This window comes from Puntigrus tetrazona, chromosome 4 (genome assembly GCF_018831695.1).
Source record: "Puntigrus tetrazona isolate hp1 chromosome 4, ASM1883169v1, whole genome shotgun sequence".
NCBI classification, from domain to species: domain Eukaryota; kingdom Metazoa; phylum Chordata; class Actinopteri; order Cypriniformes; family Cyprinidae; genus Puntigrus; species Puntigrus tetrazona.
The window spans coordinates 5,520,067-5,540,256 of record NC_056702.1 but is presented as its reverse complement, the minus strand read 5'-3'; the positions used below and the strand labels follow the sequence as shown (position 1 = coordinate 5,540,256).

The 20,190-nt window shown below is 37.5% G+C and overlaps 1 protein-coding gene across 1 annotated transcript; it reads right to left on the bottom strand.

Annotated features, from left to right (window-relative positions):
• Positions 1-137: 137 nt before the first annotated feature.
• On the bottom strand, positions 138-18,504 carry mkln1 (muskelin 1, intracellular mediator containing kelch motifs). Its single transcript, XM_043236195.1, has 18 exons — positions 18,376-18,504; positions 16,855-16,924; positions 14,594-14,736; positions 14,245-14,333; positions 13,784-13,893; positions 12,970-13,162; positions 10,781-10,858; positions 10,549-10,614; positions 9,942-10,054; positions 8,407-8,619; positions 8,002-8,223; positions 7,643-7,772; positions 4,978-5,125; positions 4,198-4,312; positions 3,245-3,384; positions 2,621-2,723; positions 2,417-2,471; positions 138-2,295 (listed from the first exon to the last, which is right to left on the bottom strand). Exons 1-18 carry the CDS (start codon positions 18,453-18,455, stop codon positions 2,174-2,176), a joined length of 2,190 nt encoding a protein of 729 aa, XP_043092130.1. The 5' UTR covers positions 18,456-18,504; the 3' UTR covers positions 138-2,173.
• Between the last annotated feature and the right edge of the window lie 1,686 nt (positions 18,505-20,190).

The following is a 20,190-nucleotide window of genomic DNA, read 5'->3' as shown; positions in this document are numbered from 1 at the left end:
CATGTCGAGGCACTTGTTCTTAAACGATAAGACAATGCATATACTACTTCTAAAAAGGTTTGGAGTAAAACTTACTATTTCCACACCAAATATTTAAGTTTTAAGGAGGTCTACTTTAAAGGAAGACCAAGACAATATTTAAGAAAACTTGAACAAAATACAATCTTTATTCTTTATGTACATTACATACAATGCAGTTCTTTAATAGGTTCTACACATTCATGAGAGCCACAGTGTAGTGCTGACATCTCAACGTACCCTCGCTCAAGAGCAGAGGGGTTTCTCGACGAGATGAGGATTTCCAGGAGAGAGGAAAAGAAAGTCATTTCATCTCTGACACTGCAGAAATGTACACCGAAAGCAAGAAAACGTATTTGGCATTAAGTGCGGTTGTAAGTGTCGATCCTCTCTTATATATTCAATTTCATCTCTCTCTTTTTTTTTTCTTTTTTTTTTTTAATCTTCAGGAACTTTCTTCCTGGCACAAAGACGAAGCTAAATCTACGAAAAGGCAAAAGTAAGCCCTGGTTTCCAATTCGTATACACCCAAATTGCTTCCACGCCAGGAAAGAAATAAAAAGCACTGAATCTTAGAAATCACAAATGGGCCAATCACAAGCTTCCACATTCCAGTGCGCCGTATCTCCACAGAGCCAAATTACAGCTAATACTGAGTTCAGGGAATTGCGATATGACACTTGGGAGGACACAATCAGCAGGGTGAAGCATAATGTACTGTCCCATGGTTCTTTGAGCCTTTGGTTTCTGCGTGAGTGAAGCCAAAACTACAGCAAATTTAAGAGCGATCCAATTACCGGAATTTTTTTTTTTTTTTTTTTTTTTTGCAGGGCAAACACTTCCTACTCGTGCACAGGGAGACAAATAACAAAAATAACTGCTGTTAAACTAACACTGCACAAATATTCCAGATGGACTATATGGAAGACTATCATCCAACACGCTCTCATCGGCCCAGGATTATAAACAATCCGGAAGCTCATACGGAATGAAGGGCACATATAGACTACTCTATGACATCATAGAGAGAGACAGAACATAAGACATGACATTCAGGGCTCAAGTTTAAGAAATAATAATAATAATAATAAATAGTTAGGGGTCTCTTCTGTCTTCGGTGGTCCCAAAAAGGCTCCTTTGAGTTGGTACCAGTAAGCTGAACAGTCTATGTAACACAGGACTATATTGAGTTCAGACAAAAGCAGCCACAACCTGAAGTAAACAGCAATCTACACTTCAAAAAAACCAAATCATCCACGTCTTCGGTTTGTCTAATTGCAGCAAAGTGTTCGCTAATCCATTCGCTAATGGATACAAGTGTAACGACCTGTTATAAAGTACAGAGTTTCATAATATTTGCGTTCCTACACACACAGTGGAAAACAGTTCTTGTGTACCTTTATGTGTGCAATACACCTCAAACATGTCACTATATTCCTTTTAATATCTGTGGATGGGAATTTGCTTATGGAATCGGGTGTTTCATCATTATTAAAGAAAGCACTAACGTCATGGCAGCATCCGATAGCAGCAGCAGCAGCAGGTTTAAATGGAAGCCAGTATTCAATCCAGTATCGAGAATGAACAGAATTGATCTACTAGAGCGAGAGAACTGACTCTAGAGGGCGCTATGATCTTTCCACTGGCTCAGCGCGTGTGTTTGTCCATAAAAATGTGATTTAAAATAGCAAGGCAAAAAATGAACCCATGATGATCACACAGTTCGTAAATCAAATCCACCCTTTTACCACGTAAACTGCTCAGATTTATAACTCGCCTACATTTCAACCTGTATGAACGAAAAGTTGAAAGAAACTCAAGACTTGAAACTAAGTTTGTTTTTAAAAAAAGAATATATAGAAAAGTCAAGTCAGTGCGCAATTTGGCAGATATCGTGTGAATTTAAACCTAATTCTGACACCTTTTTAAAATCAAAAAATAAAAAAGCACAACCCTGGCACTCCAGAGTAGAAAATAATATTTCTGCATTTTAAGTAAGTCTGAGTGACGTTTAAGTGGCATTACTTCTGTAGGAGGAAACACAGTAGGTGGGCACGGCACACCTCGGGTGGAAAATGTAGAAAAATAACTTCTGTTTAGGGTGGGAGGAGTCTGAGAGGTCTAAAGAGGGTGTGGTTTACTGTGTGGGGTGTGGCTACAGGGTGATAAGGTCGACAAGGTTACCCTTGGGCGGGGTCATATTGTCGGGGAAGAAATTGACAAGCGTATCGAACAGCTGTGTGCGCTGGGCGTACGTCTGATCCACATCTGAAAAGCCTGTGATGAAGAGAGAAAAAAAATCATTAATAAGCACTTCCGAGAAGCTCTTGCACTGATTGCCACAGCTGGACAAGTACGTGATTAGAGGACAATCGTGTTCATTAAACTGTGCTCTCACCTAGAGGAATGAAGTCCGAGCTGGATTTGAACAAAGCAGAGGGTAAGAGCTGGAACTACAGGAAACAAACACACAAAAAACAACTTTTAATTATGAAACATGTATAGGGCCCAATCCAATTTCAGTCAGACTATGCTTTAGTCCAACTGACTTAAGAGCAAAAGGTTTGTTAATGTACACAGTTTGCTTTTGCTGGGTCCTGACCTCTTTTGTCTCATCGGGGTCAGTGTGGTCCACAGTAAGAGACAGATCATTCTGTAGATATTTAAGTGCATTCAAGGGCTCGGTCTGAGCTTTCTCCTCAAACCTGCAAACAGACACAAGGCAACAAACAGAACAAGCAGGTCAACATATGACTCAAGTTATTCAACCTAAGATGTAAATGTTACTCATTGCTAGGTACACTGCTTTTCCATTAAAGTAACCAAATATGGCCACTAGATGGCACTTCAAGTGCAGAAATCGCATGCACCAATGGAAAACTACTACTGTAATTTAATCACTAACTGCAGTGCTGCATGACACTGCCATTACATAACAATACAGCTGGGTCCTAATGGTTTACATTCAGATCACAGCAGGATCATGTTCTTCATATTAACATTCGACACAAACTATTTAACAGAATAGATATCTAAACACTTTCCTAGTGATGTTTAGAAACTAAAAGCATCAGACAGTTTTCTTTGGCTTCAGACAGAGACACCAGATGACCTAATTCAGTAAATATTATTCTTAAGCACAATTTCCTAATCAAGAACTGTGAGGTCAGAATAATAAGTCACTGAGCAGCAGCTTGTAACAGGCTGGCATCAAGTATATTTGTACCTGTATTTGCGGATGAGGTATTTGCAGTGTCGAAGCAGATATTCTTTGGAAGGCCGGCACAGCTTTAGGGACCAGAAATCATCCAATCTCATTTTGGGTGAGCTGGACTTCCCCGGGTTTCCACCGAAAAGGTAATGCACCTGTGTACCATATCATGATGTTAATCCCCTGCTAATTGCTTTGCTTAATCAGCACAGCAATTAAGGAAATGAGTGTTTATCAGCCCAAGCTGTCAAAGTGCCGGAGGTAAATATAATTTATATTTAGATGTCTCTACGAATGTTCAAAGGTTACAACCTTATAATTGGAAAGCTGCTGCCTCTGGTAATTTGCAATCATTTTGGACTAGAGAATCATTATAATTAAAAAAAACAACAACAGACCAGATACCTTTTAAATCAGGTTAAAAAAAAAAAAAGAATTATTGTGTTAAATTTCACAAAATAAATGATTAAACTGCTAGTTGGTAATAGTATATTGATACTAAAGTATAATATAAAAACATTAAAGTAATAATTTTTTTGAAGTTTGCATTACATTTTTATTAATAAAATATTTTTCATGTTATATTAAAAAGTAAAAAGTATAAACATTTTTATTAATAGAAATACTATATACATTAATGCAAAAATATAGCATAATATAATAAATATTGTAATGATGTTTAAATATTACATTATATTTAAACTTATTAAGAAAATTATTAAATGAAATAAAAATAAAATCTAAAAACTATATTTAAATGTTCATATTCAAAAACAAAACAAAATTAGACAAGCATTAAGATCTAACTCTATTTTCACGTTGACTTCCTCGAGGTAAGTGTGGGTTGACACCTACAAACTTTGGGTTATCAGGTCAGATTGCTAATCAGCCGATCCCAAACCACACCACCCCACTGTTCATAAATGTTTAATTCATATTTACAATGGGTGTGGAAGTGAAATGATTACCTTGTGCAACTCGTCATAGACTAGCTGATGAGCAAAACGAGGACAAGGTTCCTCTTCCTGTAGGGCCTTAGTGGGGTTTTCTTTCACCGCCTGGTCATTCTTATATACACATGACCTGCAGACAAACACAGACTAAACTGTCCATACTGTCCTAGAAAAGTTTACACACGCGAACCCACCTAAATCAAGTCAAATAAACAAAATTACAGAAACCAGTACACCAGATCCAAAGGAAACACTGACAGACTCATTTTTTTAGAAGCCATAAGCCAACTGCTTCAATTAGCGTACAGAACAAAGGGTTTTTCTCCCCCAGTTTAAGTGCAAAGCACATTTAACACACACACACACACACACACACGCGCAAGCAGAGAACATTCTGTTCCTGTTTGATGGTCACCAACTCCCTTTCTGAAGGTCAGACAGGCGTTTGAAACAACTTTCGCTCAGGCTTCATTCAATATGTGAATGCGTGTACAAGCGGAGAACAATTTATATAAGGGAGTTTTGTATGATGCATTCACGCTCATCATTGGCGCATGAAAAGAAAACACACAGTCCAAGAAAGGAAAAAGCATGTTTTTCATAATCCTAACTGAAGATTTCATTCTTTTCCAGCAGCGTATGGCAATCTAAAACCTCAGGAACTGAGTGCCTGAAGGCGCTCTGTGGATTACCGATGCAGGCAGTCCTCTGGGCCACAGCATATAAACACAGGTCTAGTGTACTCGTTAGACTTCAGTGTGTACGGATGAACAGCGTGTCTGAGAACTCACGCACCAGTTGTTGCGTGCGATGTCGTAGATCCAGAAGGAGTTGCGTACATTCTCCTCGCGCTTGTCTTTGTCTTTGCTGAGTCCTGATAGAACGTGGATCTCATTGAGCTCTGGGTCGATGGTGGCACGCTGAGTGAATCCTGTCATTGGTACTGCAACACAAGCACAGATTTAAACTTACACTGTTAAATGAAGAATTATGTTGCAGCAGCTTGATGTAATCGTTGGACAACGTGCGAATCACATTTTTTTCCTATGATTTCAGCCAGACTCAACAAATGCTGTACCAAAAGGTTTTTTTTTTTGCCCCAGTGGTGAGTGAATTACCAAAATTTGCATCATTTTTAATTTATAAAATGGCCACGAAGTTTTGCATTATTTCCTAGTACATTAGTAGTGTATTAATCATATTTTCAAACATCATTAAAAATTATGGTTATATTAATGTAATAATGTCTAAAAACATGCCATTTTATATTGATATAAATATTTATTTACATTTAATTAAAAAATGAATTTACAGATTTTAATTTTAATAAATGTAATTAATTTTGCGCTTAAGTACAGCTTTAGGTCATTTAAATCTGGCCTGTAATTCCATTTTATTTACACAAATTTTGTATTGTTTTTATGCTTAAATAACATCACCCTGGCTTTGGAACTAAATGATAAATGATTTTTGCGGGGGTAAACTATTCCTTTAAGATCTGGTTGTGAACGTACTGTTTGGACTCACTGTTTCCTTCCTGGTAAATTGTGTTTTGTTCAGCCTTATTTTTGTCTCTCTCGGCTGCCTTCTAGCTCTTGTTCTCTTTCTGTCACCCCCTGTCCTCGTCGCACACACATCTCTCTTTAACGCGATAACAGAGAGAACACAGAGGTCTTTTTATACTCTCTCTTATTGCGTCAAGTCGCCCATTGAGATTTTACACAATCTGTTTATGGGAACAGGAAGTGTGTCACAGGCCTGTGTCTGCACAGTCTCTCTCAGGCTTCACAGAGCTCTCACACTCGTTCACCTTCTGTGCCTCTCCACTTTGTGAACTGGCTTGTTTTCGATTTTAGTATGTTCCTTTGAGCTTGACAATACCATGCTATCGCTACTGATTAGAGAGAAAGCGAAGAACGATTTGGGGGACATTATGTGGGTGTCCAGACATTATGACCTGTCTGCTCACCAAATTCTCCTCCAAGCGGATCACAGACGCTTTACAAAGTCTGCTTTGTTGTAAGTCTTGATTGTGCGTGCGAGTTTCATTTGTATGCATGTGTGGCTAACGTGAGCAATCAAACGAGTGTGTGTTAGGTGAGCAAATCACCACAAGTGCGTGGGCATGAAGTATTTTCTAAGAACTCGCTCAATTCTTTAGAAGCCAATCGAAGTTCTGAGAATTTCAAATTAATAGTGTTCAATGCTGATTTGTGCCGAGAGAGGGCAGACGCTGTGAAGACGCAGGTGTTTCAGGGTTATTTACATACTATTATAGCATTCAATAGCCTTTTAAACAAGCTTTTTTTAATACTTACAATATGATAGCGTTCTTTTAACATTTTTTATCTTTTTTTGTTCATTTTGTTAAGGCCTTTTTTTTTTTTTTTGCAAAAAATGCCTCAAATTGTGCTGCTTTACCTTGATAAAATGTGAGTCATTACATTAATATAAAAAAAAGCCCTAATATTTAATAAGGGAGGAATCTGTGCCCTATTCAAGGACCAGAATATCACTGAGACTTAGGGTAGCGAGTAAACACCTAGCAATACCCATAATACAGTGCCTGAGAGAATAGCATGTTGTCAAGAAGAAAAAAAAAACAGTTTTACATAAGCAGTCATCTAAGGCTGCAAATCTAACAGAGAAGACTTTAAATATTAAAACATATTTCATGCCTAATCTCCAGAGGAGAATATCTTGATGAGAGTCAGAATCTGTGCTCTAACCTCAAAAACCTTGTCTCTCTGTTCAGGAATGTGCTGTAATATCTACCCATCATCAGGGCAATTCTCACAAGAAACATTCATCACTATCATCCAGACCTGCAGATCTGTGTATATCAGTATCAGGGAGACAGACAATGTCAAGTTGATTTAGCTGTTGAACAGTAAGACTGCAGTAGATCACATGTTTGCCTCAGCTGCATGTAACTGGCCGCAGCAGTGACATAATCCCCACCTGATTCAACTCTATTTCTGAACATGATGTCACCTTCATGCTTAAGATTCCTCTGCTCTCCTTCTTCTCAGGGCACGACTTTGTAAGAGCCATTAGCTGGGTTTCCACCCAAAACTACACATTTAATTTAAACTACATTTTTCTTAAAAAAAAACAATTGGGAATAAGCATCTTTCCATCCAAAGAGCCAAAGACAACAAAACGTTCAATTCCTGATATACAGGAAGAAACTAAGAAAAGTAGGAGAAGCCACTGAATGTAATCAAATTGTTTGTGATTGCACAAGGAGATCTGTCTGCGAGTAAGTCAGGTTTTGCTGTCCCAGGACATTTTTTTGGTGCACATGGAGGTATTTATTTGCAAAATGTGAAAACCACCTCAATGGATTTTTCACTCGTTTTAGACGCAGTACAGCAAAATGCGCAAAAAAGCAGGGTGATGGATGCAGAGCTTTTGTAATGGTAAGATAAAATAAAAATAAAAACAAATGACATCATACCCATGCCCGAGTCCTTCTTGGTGCCATCAGAGATAATCTCCACGTGATCACCATCAACGTCGTAACTGAAGAAATCATTCAAGTAAGTTTTGGACCTCTGACCTCCAAAAACGTACAGGCAGCGATTTCTCTGTTGGAGAAAAAAACACTCATAAATTCCAGTTAACACCAATGAACTCAAAAACTCACCAATCATCGGTCTTGAAACTAATTTTGTAATCAACTTTCTTATTGGGAAATGGTCCTAATTCATACCAGAAAAGTCACAAATGCATCGTTTACAAAATATGAGGTCAAGCATGCAACATATCTGAGTTCCAGCTCTGAGCGCTTTATGGGTCATTACTAAGGAGACGGACCGTGTGGAAGAGCATGCAGTGTCCGATGCGGGACTGGATGTCCTCTGGCCCGGCGTTACACGAGTCTTCTCTTAGCAGACTCCAGCTGCCAGCTTGACAGTGATAAGCATAAAGCCCGCTGAACTGAGGTTCTGACGTCCGGCCGTCATCCACACTGCCGTTACACGTCAGAATCCGACCACCAAAAGTGTAAATCATGTGTTTCTCAGAATCCATGCACATCTGTGAGAGAGAGAGAGACAGAGAGAGAGAGGAAGAGAGAGAGAGAGAGACGGAGACAGAGAGGGAGACAGAGACAGAGAGGGGGTGGTGTGATTTTACTCAGAGATATTGAACTTATATCATAAATCTGTACAAGGGAGACTCCTGGTGGTATGTGAGCATATATCCATTTAAAATGCTTACCTGGTGGTCGAACACGAGTTTGGGTCCTCCATCAGCAGATGTGTCTTCACTTAGGAGAGTCCATGTGTTGGCGTCAATATCGTAGCAGTAGAAGTCACTTTTCAGTGACTTGCTGTTTCTGACAGAGGAGTCCAGATAACGGCCCAGCGTGTAGATTTGCCTCCGCTGAGAGTCGATGCACATTTTGTGACACGACCGAGCACTAGGGCCGCTCTAAAAGACATATAAATCACAACCTTTATAGATACAGATCAGCTATAGATCAACCGATAACACACAAAAGGTTTTCTCAAAAATTTTTTTCTCAAATTGCACAAAACCTTTTTCAGTTTTTAAAGGGACAGCTTGTGCATTAATCGCTTACCCTCATGTCATTCATGTCGTTAGGATCTTCATTCATCTTCAGGACACAAATAAAGATATTTTTGATCTTGGAGCTTCTCACCCTGAATAGACAACAATGCAGCTTCCACATTCAAGGCCCAAAAAGACTAAACAATGTCTGTACAAAGTCCATGTGACATCAGTGGTTCAACTTTACTTTTACGAAGTTATGAAAATACTTAGAAACAAAAAAATAACAAGTTGATTTAGCAATTTCACATGTGTCATGGCACTTATGATGAATGTGTCTATGACTGACAGGGAAGAGAAGAAATGGTTGAAAAGTCATTTTTGTTTTCTTCTGGTACAAAAGGTTTTCTCATAGCTTCACAAAATTAAGATTGTTTCACTGATGCCACATTTAAATATTGTCTTTACTACCTTTCTGTGCCTTGAATGTGTCATATGTGCTGCTCTCTACACAGTGTCAGAAAGCTCAGAGATTTGACCAAAAACAGCTTAATTTGTGTCACAAAGATAGAACAACATGAGGGTAAGCAATTAATGACAGAATTTTCATTTTTTTGTTAACTATTCCTATAAATACTCTTTCAGAGAACAATGTTTTTAGAAGCTACCAGGATGTGAATGTGTGCTCAGAAGAAAAACTAGTCACTGGAATATCTAAATCTATGGCCACATACTGTAACTTACTCTAAATAAAATACTTAAATGTTAGGATGCGCATAAATTCTACATAGCCATTTGTGAGTGCTGGTTTACTTTTGTGAGGTCATTCAATCAGATGTACCAACCCCTGAAACAACCCAGAAATCAAACAACTGTGGTTGGCCATATCATATCATATCATATCAGTCAGGCAGGACCTTCCTGCATTAATGGGTAGCTTTTAAGTCTTTGCTGAAGAGTGTTCCTATACTTTATGCAGATTTAAGAAGCCAAAGAAATCTCCATTACAACTTCCATCAGCACTGTGGTGTCACTCTACATATTTTCCATTACAATAACTTCATTCTCTTCCTCATTCACAAACTACAACAACCCCCATCTAAATAACTTACAGATGAAGGAGCAGTGAACTTTGCACAGAAAGTGCAGCAAAGTATGCAAAACTCACTGGCATGGAAACATCTAGGGTATTTTTTTGCAAATCAGCTGTGTCATATTCACTTATTCATATACACTTATACCTCTTTCTCTGTATCCCTGGAAATACAGGCCCATTGGTTCTCCTTCACACTGTACGCCCAAAAATCAGCCAAGTCCTGCGTTCCATCCCAGCCACCAAACAGATATACGGTTTCTGCCGAACAAAGAGGAAAAAAAAAAAAACACAACAAAGAGAAAGCGATGGTGAGTGGGTGAGGCGTTTTACACCTTTGTAAGAAATTCAATATGAAATCGAAGGATAAAAACTATTACGGTATTTTAAAAGCTGTTATAAATCATCACATTCTTGAAAGGCAGCTGTGTGCTGAGGTTGGAAGGCTGATGTCGCCATGGTGATAAGCAGAGACAGTTGTTTGAGCTATTGAGCGTCAGATGAGCTGTACAGCGGGTTACTTGAGGTCAGTTTGAATGCACAGGGCCACATGAGGGCTGCAGGGATCGATTGTTCCTCTAACAAGCAGCTCACAGATTCACACGCACATTTAAAAGAGCCCTTAACTCACAACAGCGGGGCTAAATGCAGTCTTAGCTTTCATTCCACTACAAGCAAGACAGGACAAGCTAAACAGTGCCATAATAGCTGCCCAATCTAAACTTTGCAAATGAGCCATCTCATGCAAAACACACCTGTTTGAACATCAATGACCATCTGATGACCTCCTCTCATGCCCGGCCTGTTGTCATCACCATCACCTAATAAAAAAAAAACAGAAGTGAACTGAAAGTTGTGTGTCAGGAACAAGACACACAATGAATATCAATGCAGCCCTTAAGTAATTTAATACAGCGGACATGGATTCCCTGGAGTCCAGCATTCAGATTCAGAGCAAGAGGCCGCCACTTGTGTGTTCTGTCATACCTTTGTTACATTTGGGGATGATCTGACTCCAGCGTGGCTTATAATCCTGCTGGCTGATGTACTGATTAAACAAACCATCTGGAAGAGAACAGATAAAGAGTCAAGTGTGCACTTTAATTTGCTAATGCACGCTCCCTGAGTGGGAAACAATCCAAGTGTACATTAGGTTCTAATTACCGTAAATTTACACTGTGACCGCAAAAGAGGACATGTTAGAACATGGAACAATTGCGAACACGGGAAGGCGGGACATCCTTCACAAGAGAGACCTTATTGAGTGTTGGACTTCCTCCGATTCACTGCAATACCCATGAACTTTCTCTGTATAATATCGTCTTTGTTCAATGCTACATAAATGCTAAATAAAGTGCCACTACAGTCGTTACATGCAACAACATTGGCTTGTTCCGTGCGTCATGCATCGTCACGCTTTTTCTATGTCATTATACAGAAGCAAAATTTCCAGTATCAAATGTTTACATGTCATATCAAAAGATCAGTTTAATCGCACACCTCTCAACCCAACTGAAATTTTAATCTGTTTGAGTGTTTTTATTCCAACTGAGGTGTTTACATAAAGCATTTAGATTGGACTTTTAAACAGATTGTATTTAGAATGCAATGCTCCATGTAAACATCCCTACTGAGTACCAGTTCATTTTCAAATCAATTTAAATATTCCAAGGTTTACTTTTAATATTTAAAACAACAATTATGCAAATATCTTGCTGATAACTTGCATGAAAAGTGTTTTGCAGACACACATTCTGCAGGTTGAATCATAACTAGATGAGCTTTAACGCTGTACATTACTGACATATGATCAACATTGTTATGGAAACTATAGCACCCGACTGTAAAACCACCCACAGGTTTGTGTCAAAAAGCGGCATGTGTGTGACTCAACATGTTATTTTAAATGTATGGGAATGTTGAAATATATCAAATCTAGTGATGCACCAAAATGAAAATTCCTGGCCAAAGTTAAATCCCACTAAACCCCAAGGCCGAATACCGAACAGTTTTCGCATTTTCTCCATATATTGATTCTCTTACAGTTAAATTTCCATTCTTATTATAATTGTCCATGTGACAGCAGATATTAGAAATCCAATTTTTTTATTTATCCACATCCTTATTGTGTGCGTGTTCTAATCTGTGTATGGGAATAATTAAGATTGAGTTATTAGACTCGATCATACAAGCCATATAGATCTAGCGGCACCATTTATATATATATATATATATATATATATATATATTTTTTTTTTTTTTTTTTTTTTTTTTTTTTTTTTAACAGAGCTGTGTAAGGGTTACATTTTTTGGGTTACTTTTATAATGTGTAGTGGCCACCCAAAGTGTAAATAGACAAATAAAAATGAAATCAGATCCAATTACTAATGTGTACTATACTCAGAATGTATACCTAGCAACTTAAGAAGCGAGAGGAGGTGGTCGTAACATCACAAAAAAAATTAAATTTCAGTCAGATCTTACTTGTTAAGGCTTTACACAGTAGAAATAAACATGACAACAGCCACTTTAGATTATAATAAACGCATGATTACGATAGGATATGGTTTGTATTGGATTTTCTTGCGATTTGGATACATTCACAACAATGTGTACAGTAAACGTCCATTTCCACATGTGAGCGCAAAACAAAGTTATTACAAACTCTACGGTGGTTTAAAGTGAGTTTTGAGTGTTCTATTAATCTGAAAAAATGGCTTATGTAGCATGATGCTAATGTTAGCTCTACTGCGGCTTCAGAACAGATGCAGTTCTTCATAATGCATTTTGTCATAATACTGCACATAAGGTTGCAGAAATGTTTTGTTGTCTTTATTTAGAAATAGTTTTGATAACAGTTGTGTAAATGTTTACTGGGATTGATGTAAATGTTCATGACTGATTAACGAGATTACTTTTTTTTTTTTTTTTTTTTTTTTTTAAATCGACTGACGGCACTATATAAAAATATAAAAATCATGTCTAGTCTGCGTCAAGTGAAACCATTCGAGTGGATATTATCTTTATTGACAAAAGTCAACAAGGGTGTACTGACTTGCAACATAACATGATTATAATCCAGAACCATTCTGTTGCCTACAGTGAACCAACATGCCCACATTCCCTACTTAATGAATGTGGCACAGATCCATATGATGAAACACAGGGTGAGGTACCTCTCACAGCTTTGTCTATGAGCTCCTCGCAGGCGTCAAAGTCTCCTCTGAGGACCAGCCGCTCGTGGAGGTGTGTGAGCATGGGATGCTCCAGAGCGATCCGTGTTTTCTTCTGCAGGGACTCAAAGGCTTCTGTGTAGTTGTGCTGCCGGAAGTGTTTCAGGCACAGTCGGATGGCCTCCTGTTCACGGTACTGAAAAACAAAACAAAACAAAAAAAAAAACACTTTTGGTGTAACGTGCCACTGATTTGCCAAGTTTAATATTGCTTGAAACTGCCTGTGGAAATGGATTGTGGGTGTTATAAAAAATAATGATTTTCTTACTTGAATAGCTTGTAATTTAAAAACCAGTAATGGTTATGATGTACAAAGACAATGATGTGGTTTACTACAATAAAAATTATGAAAAGAAATGGAAAAATATATTGCTTTAATTCACATGCTGAGTGACATTATCTTAAAGCAGTGGGTGGTTGAAAATTACATATTTTGAAATTACGCAGCAAATTAATATGAATAAATATATATGAAACGGTCAAATGCAAATGCCTGTGTCGTCTTAAATTTTCTTTTAAAATGAGCATTTCTATGAGGTTCATTAATTTCACTTTTATGTCAAGAAAAGAGTTCTTTTGATTGGTAATAATGCCAAAAAGCTGAAAATGCATGTAGACAGGATAATTATAGTAAATAAACATAAAAAGGGTTTAATGGCTCTAAATTGGTTCTTTTGATTTGGGGATGAATTTTCGACCTAATTTTTTTAAGAGATTCATCCTCAAGGATGGATGTGGATGTCCGGACACAACTCACCTTACTGTACCAGTTAAGGCAGGGCTGGACAACGTCTGGATCTTCTATGCCGTGTAACTCAATATACCAGATGCTGAAGTTAAAGCTAGGCCCCCATGACATCAGAGGCACTGTACATAACACACACAGACGGCATCAGGAGAGAACATTTACACACATGCAGGCAGCTGCAGGTTTACCAAAGGTACTTTCTTAAAAATAAAAAAAAAAAAGTAAAATTTTCCATTCTCAAAAGAATCCGTTTCAAAGTCTGAAACACACAGCTTGCAAAAAAAAAAATCTCTTGACAAAAGAGTTTACACAAGCACTTGTTTGTTCCATCAAAGACTTGCCGAGTCATTCAATCACTCACTCAACTCATTGTCTTCCTCTGAAATCATGTGATGACTGATCTTTCCCCTAAATGTGTCACCACATGAGTTCATCTGGGTCTTTAGTTCGCTCTTTCTGTAAACACTCACCTATTTTAATGAACCTGCAAGGAAACATCTGCTCATCGATCTTGTGCTTTAGCGTGAATGTCTCTTTGTTGAAGTCATTCTTAAGGCCACTAGGATGAGATGAGGAAGGCAGTCAATGACCTCATCACATTACAAGAAACCATTTCCCCAAACATTACTGGCATTGCAAAGAAACACAATGAGCCATTTTATAAATACTTATGTTCTGGTGCTCTATTACCATAATACGTTAAGTATATCCAATCACCTGCTCTCGAGATGCTCTAAAAAGAGTCTGTACAGCTTATCTGACAAAGAGTTACCGTAAGTAAATTGTAATCACAAACTAGCATTCTCCCAACAGTCTCACCTAGACAAGAGCTCCGTCATGTTTTCTTCACTCATGCCTCCGAACACTTTGAACTTCTTCAGGTTGCACACGTGCGTTTTCTCATATTTGCCATAGGTGATGCTCAGAACAATAGCTGGTCTCTCCAGTTTTAAGATCAAGTACTGAATAGCAGAAAAGAAACATCAATTGTTACACCGATGCAATTCTAATCTAAAATGCTCTTAGCCACGACGATCAAGGTTATCAAAAGCTACTGAGATCAAACAGTCCTCTATAACATATTACTAACTTTACGAATCATTTAAAAGGTTTATTTCTAACATCATTCCTCACTGTGCATGTCACAAATCAATGATGTTTTATAATAAAAGCATGAAGAATTTCCATGAATAATTTAAAAAAATTAGCTCAGTTCCAATTAAACTAGCATACATTACAGTTCAGAAGTATTGGGTCAGTAAAATTTTAAATACTAATAAATCAAATAAATAAGTACTTTGTATTATGATCATGAAATTACAGTATATACACATTTATAATATCCATAATAAACTTTTGTTCTTTTTAACTTTTAATCTACTTCTGTTTCCACAAAAAGCAAGCAGCCCAACTGTAATAACAAACAACGTTCTCGACCTAATCAGCATATTAGAATGATTTCTTGAGGATCTTGTGTCATTCAAGACTGGAGCGCTGAGTGCTTAAAATTCAGCCTTTCATCACAGGAATAAATCATAAAATACATTAAACTGCAAATATTCCAATAATATTTTAAAACATTATTGTTTTCACTGCATTTTTCATTTAATAAATGTTGCCTTGATGAATATAATCATTTTAAAAAATCTTATTAACCACAAACATTTAGGCAGTCGTGCATGTCTTCACAAAACCTGGAAAACAGAACAAGTTGTAATTTTCTGATATTTTTTCCTCCTTGACAGTATCCATTATGGATGTGCAATTGCTCACTTTCTTATTAATACATTCAATTATCTTAAGTTCCTCTGTTAGCATAAAAAAAGAAGGATGTGTTTTTGTGTTTCTGGTGCGTATAAAGACACGCCAGATCAAAATGACCAGAGACTGCGAGTGACAACACCCTCTTCAGATGCAGGTGGAGAGGAAGTGTTTATATTTCTCACTGTGCTTCATGAAAACAATTCAATCAACTGTAGACATCTATGACAGAACGGCCTATAATGACAGTTTGTAAATTACTGCTTGGAACAAACACAGCTTACGTAGAGAGCCTAAAAATGAATGGGCTACTGTCATTGAAGATGGGAAGAGTGAGGAAAATTTTTCACATAGACTGACTGCAGTATTCCATCCACAAGCACTGATGGCCGTCTGCACAAGAGCTTGGTAAAAAAAATATATAAATATTGATTGAACTTTCTATAATGATTTATAGAACATGTAGAGGTCAGATCGGGGAAAAAAAAAAATTAGATTTAGTAAAACACTAATCTCTGCAGGGGGTAACTGTACATTCTTTTAGTGAAAGGAAGAGAGTGGAAGGACACAAGTGAGAAATACAAGGCTTTGAGTTGGGGCTAGAGGTTGAAAGTTGAGGGCGCGTTTTACTGTACCGCCAACACGCACTTTCGATTTCCTTATTGTCTAACCACAAGTCTGTCTGTGCTGCAGTGGTCTGTGCCACAAGGCCGGCAAAGAAGAGGCTTCCTCTTTCCAGAAGAAGATGAAAGCAGGCACGGCGTCAATGAATGAAAATTGCAACATAACCAGGCACACTAATGTCAACACTCAAACACACATCTCTGAAGCCAAACACCAATACTGAGCCCTTCTGATGCTCTTCTTCCCACTTTTTATTTTATTTTTATTTATCTATTTTACATTGTATGGAGCGTGAGAAATGCACTTAATAATGAAATGTGTTTATTATTATTATTAAAACTTAATAAGCACATAATAAGCAGGGCAATGAATCTGTCTGCAACAATTAACCTGAACAAAATTATTTTAGTCTCATTGCCAGCATGCACTGTTAATAGTATCACTGACAAACTATTATGGTTTTTTATTAACATTTTGAATTAACTTTTTATATCTTGTGTTTTCATGTTCATTTTAGGAACTTTTTAATAGATTTTGTTTATGAATTTTTGCTTGTTTGTTTGTTTATATAGTTCATATGCAGTTATATATTGCCATTTTATTTTAGTAAGATTTTTTTTTTTAACAATAATTAACCTGAAACGGGAACTATTACACAACTGAGGTCAACACTGAAAGGCGTAAGCAGAATTTACCTGTGGAGGGTAGTTGCTCTCAGATGACCACCTGGAAGACTGATCGTTAGGTTTGTCCACTAAAATATTCCTGCGAACAAACAAAATAAGAAAGACTTAAAGAAAATCATGAGGCACCACAAACATTCTTTAAAACTTTTTTCACACCTTATTCTTGCATGCATAATAGAAAGGTTGTGAAGGTCTTCCATAGCATAATGCTTTCACCATGAACGCACAAGCATCCAGTGCTCTGACAGCTTCCTAATTGTGATGCATGTTCACAGATAAACAAATCCACAAATGTGCCATGTTTATACAGTTATGCTTACAACCGCATTCGGGAGAGTTTCTTCTGCTAGATAAAGTTCATAACGCATGCAAGTTCGGGGTGAAGAGCAAAAACAAAACTGGCAAGAGTACATGGGTCTCCCGATATATGCTTCAACGCAGAACTAGTTTGTCAGTCTACAGCAAAATTTCATCTAGCTGTCACATCTAACAAGGACTGCAAAGAAGGTATGTAAATTAGTAATACATGATCCATTTTACATGACACAAATTGAATGGATATTACGGGGTGGACCGCAATAACCAACCAGCTTATTGGCTATGTTTCAAAACTAAGTGAGAGACCGCGTTTCATAGGCTGTGTAGATAGGCAGCTCACTTGTTTCGAAACTCTGCTACTTCATGCCTTGCTTGATAGCTAGAAATAGCATTTCGTACAACTTCCACTTTTTTAATACCTTTTTGTTATGGAAGTATTGTTATATAATATTGTAGATTAACAGACACAGAAGAAGATTAAAACAGTGGGATAAAAATAGTCTGTGACCCCCACAGTGTCATATTCCAACAGTTTAGCGTCAGTCACCGTCGCATCTTTGCACATTTATGTATTTTAAAGCATTACTCGCAGTCTAATTAAAGCGTATTTCGACCGGATATTTTAAACAAAGTCGAAAACACCGACCTAAACGGCATTCGGCGACTTGCGGTTTGTTTACGTCTACGGTTCAATATAGTAAACTAATGTTAGCCGTTTAGCTAACCGGCTACACACTGCAGTTATGATTTATATTTTAAATATAAACAAACACATCGCAGTGAGACACATGTCAGATTCTTAAAAGAGCGTCAAGATCTGCATAATGCTATGAAAAATAAAACACGTTAGACACAATTCAGGCGTGTTATTTGTATAAACTCACACGGGCTGCTTTACATTAGCCTAAACTAGCATGCTAACATGACTGTCACATCTGCACGTTTCCAAACATGTATAGCGGTTTCCCGACTTTTGCGAATCCAAATGCGCCTTCATGTGTACAATTAGACATTTGCGTTGCTTTATTGCTCGCAGTTTATACGTTTGCGTCTGCTTTATGTACCCGTCTGCTGTAGCCCGGCCCGTTGGTTAGATAAAGCCATGGATTTGATTAAAATTGCAGCGCATGTATATACCATAATGTAACGGTGTATGTATATTTAAGAGCAGATATAGAGTCTCAATTTGAGCGTTTGATGTGCGTTACTCACTCGGGTAAATATGTAGAGGAGTACGAGCTCCATTTATAAACACTGTAGGAGAGCACTCTGCTGTCAGGAGCCACCGCCATCTTGATGCACGAACGAAACACACACACGCATATACATACATATTCTCTCTCTCTCTCTCTCTCTCTCTCTCTCTCTCTCTCTCTCTCTCTCTCTCTCTCTCTCTCACACACACACACACACACACACACACACACACACACACTGACACAGAGAGCGAGGGAGAGCAGGCACACAAACTTAAAGTGGAACAGGTCTACATTATGCGGCCCTTGGGAAAAATAGGCTAATAATGAATGCATAAATAAATAGATGTTCATAGAACAATAAATGAATTTATTCACACATTTATATAGTTATATGATTTAGTTAGTCAGTTATAGTGTAAAAAATAATTGTAAACTAGGAAAACTTTTTTTTCCCTCTTCTTTATCACCTAATATTTTCATAGGACCTAGATTACACTAATACTTTAAATGAATCATCCAGCAATGGCTGAACTATTAATCATTACAATGAGGCTCAGAGCAAATGCACTGCAGCTAAGCCTGAAAGTAGGCTATTCTTGACACAAGCAAATGAACCAGTGGCTATACTCCAAGAGGCTACCCACCCAAGGGGCGATCCCATCCTCCTAGCCAAGGAGCCAAGCGAGGGATGAGGGGGCGGAGGTGCTGTATTGTTTGAGTGAACTGTAATCCTCTCTAATTCCATGCAATCGAGGGTCTTTTATCGGCCGATTAGCAGTGGGCTTCAGTTTTCGCATGATCTCACAGGCTCTTTGATATGATATGAAAACACAATGGTAGAGAAGTCATCTTTGAAGTAGATGTCACGTTTAGACACACAGATATAGATGGATTGATAGATGGATAGAATGTAATGGTAACATTTTTATAAAAAATTTGATTTAAATCTTGGAAAACCTGAGAGCGAGCACATATTCATCAAACATACATTTTTGCATTTTTAAAGACAACATACATGATTATATAGTATCGCCGTGGACATGCCTTATTATCAGTGAGGCTAATTATCCGAGACTGCCAAAGAACACAATGACCTTCTGATAAATGCATTTAGTTGATCATAGCACACTGATGCTGTCTTTTACCGGAAACAGGCTGATGCAAGGAATGAGAGATAATGTCATTTTAGCTAAGTGCATGGCTAGATCTTGGCAAGAGCTCTTTTAATTTACCACAAATGGATGGGATATGGGGAATGTTTGCGTGTCGCAATTTTTTAAACCTGTGTGTATACGTGAAAAAAAGTTACTGTGACAGAAAAATGGCAAATATTGCAGATCTAAAAAACCTTTTAAATGAGCATGCCTTTAGAGAAGAAGTGTGTTATTGTAATGCACAATGTTTTTCAGTTGTAAATCCAAAGCTGTCCCTCATATACTACCCCTATACAAATTTTTGTAAGCACGAAGGTGTTTAATGTAGCCTAATCAAAGCAGCCCTATTCAGTCCGTCAGTATGTAAAGAGAATGTTTTAAGTTTTTTGTATTATTAATATGTCTTCCACGGGGCAACAAACCTCTATGCCTTGCGTGAAATCATTACAGAGTAAAATAATAATGAAAAAGACCATGAAATTAAATCTTAATCATAAAATAACTTGCGAATGACTCCGGCACAGAAATAAGCGATCAATGCGTTTTATTCCAAGAAGGCAATATTTAAATAAAATATTTGTGGAATATAGGATTCTTGGTTTTACTGTATTTATGACTAATACAAAAATAGACTTATAGAATTTCCATTATATTTTTGTTGATTAAACTCTTTT

What these genes read in the sequence shown, in the direction of transcription:
- mkln1 (XM_043236195.1), bottom strand. Translation starts at nt 18,455, where the DNA reads ATGGCGGTGGCTCCTGACAGCAGAGTGCTCTCCTACAGTGTTTATAAA. An exon ending in GCCTTAACTGGTACAGTAAG is followed by an intron (nt 13,163 to 13,783) that starts GTGAGTTGTGTC and finishes TTTGTTTTTCAG; the next exon opens with TACCGTGAACAGGAGGCCAT. An exon ending in TACCTCATCCGCAAATACAG is followed by an intron (nt 2,724 to 3,244) that starts GTACAAATATAC and finishes GTCTGTTTGCAG; the next exon opens with GTTTGAGGAGAAAGCTCAGA.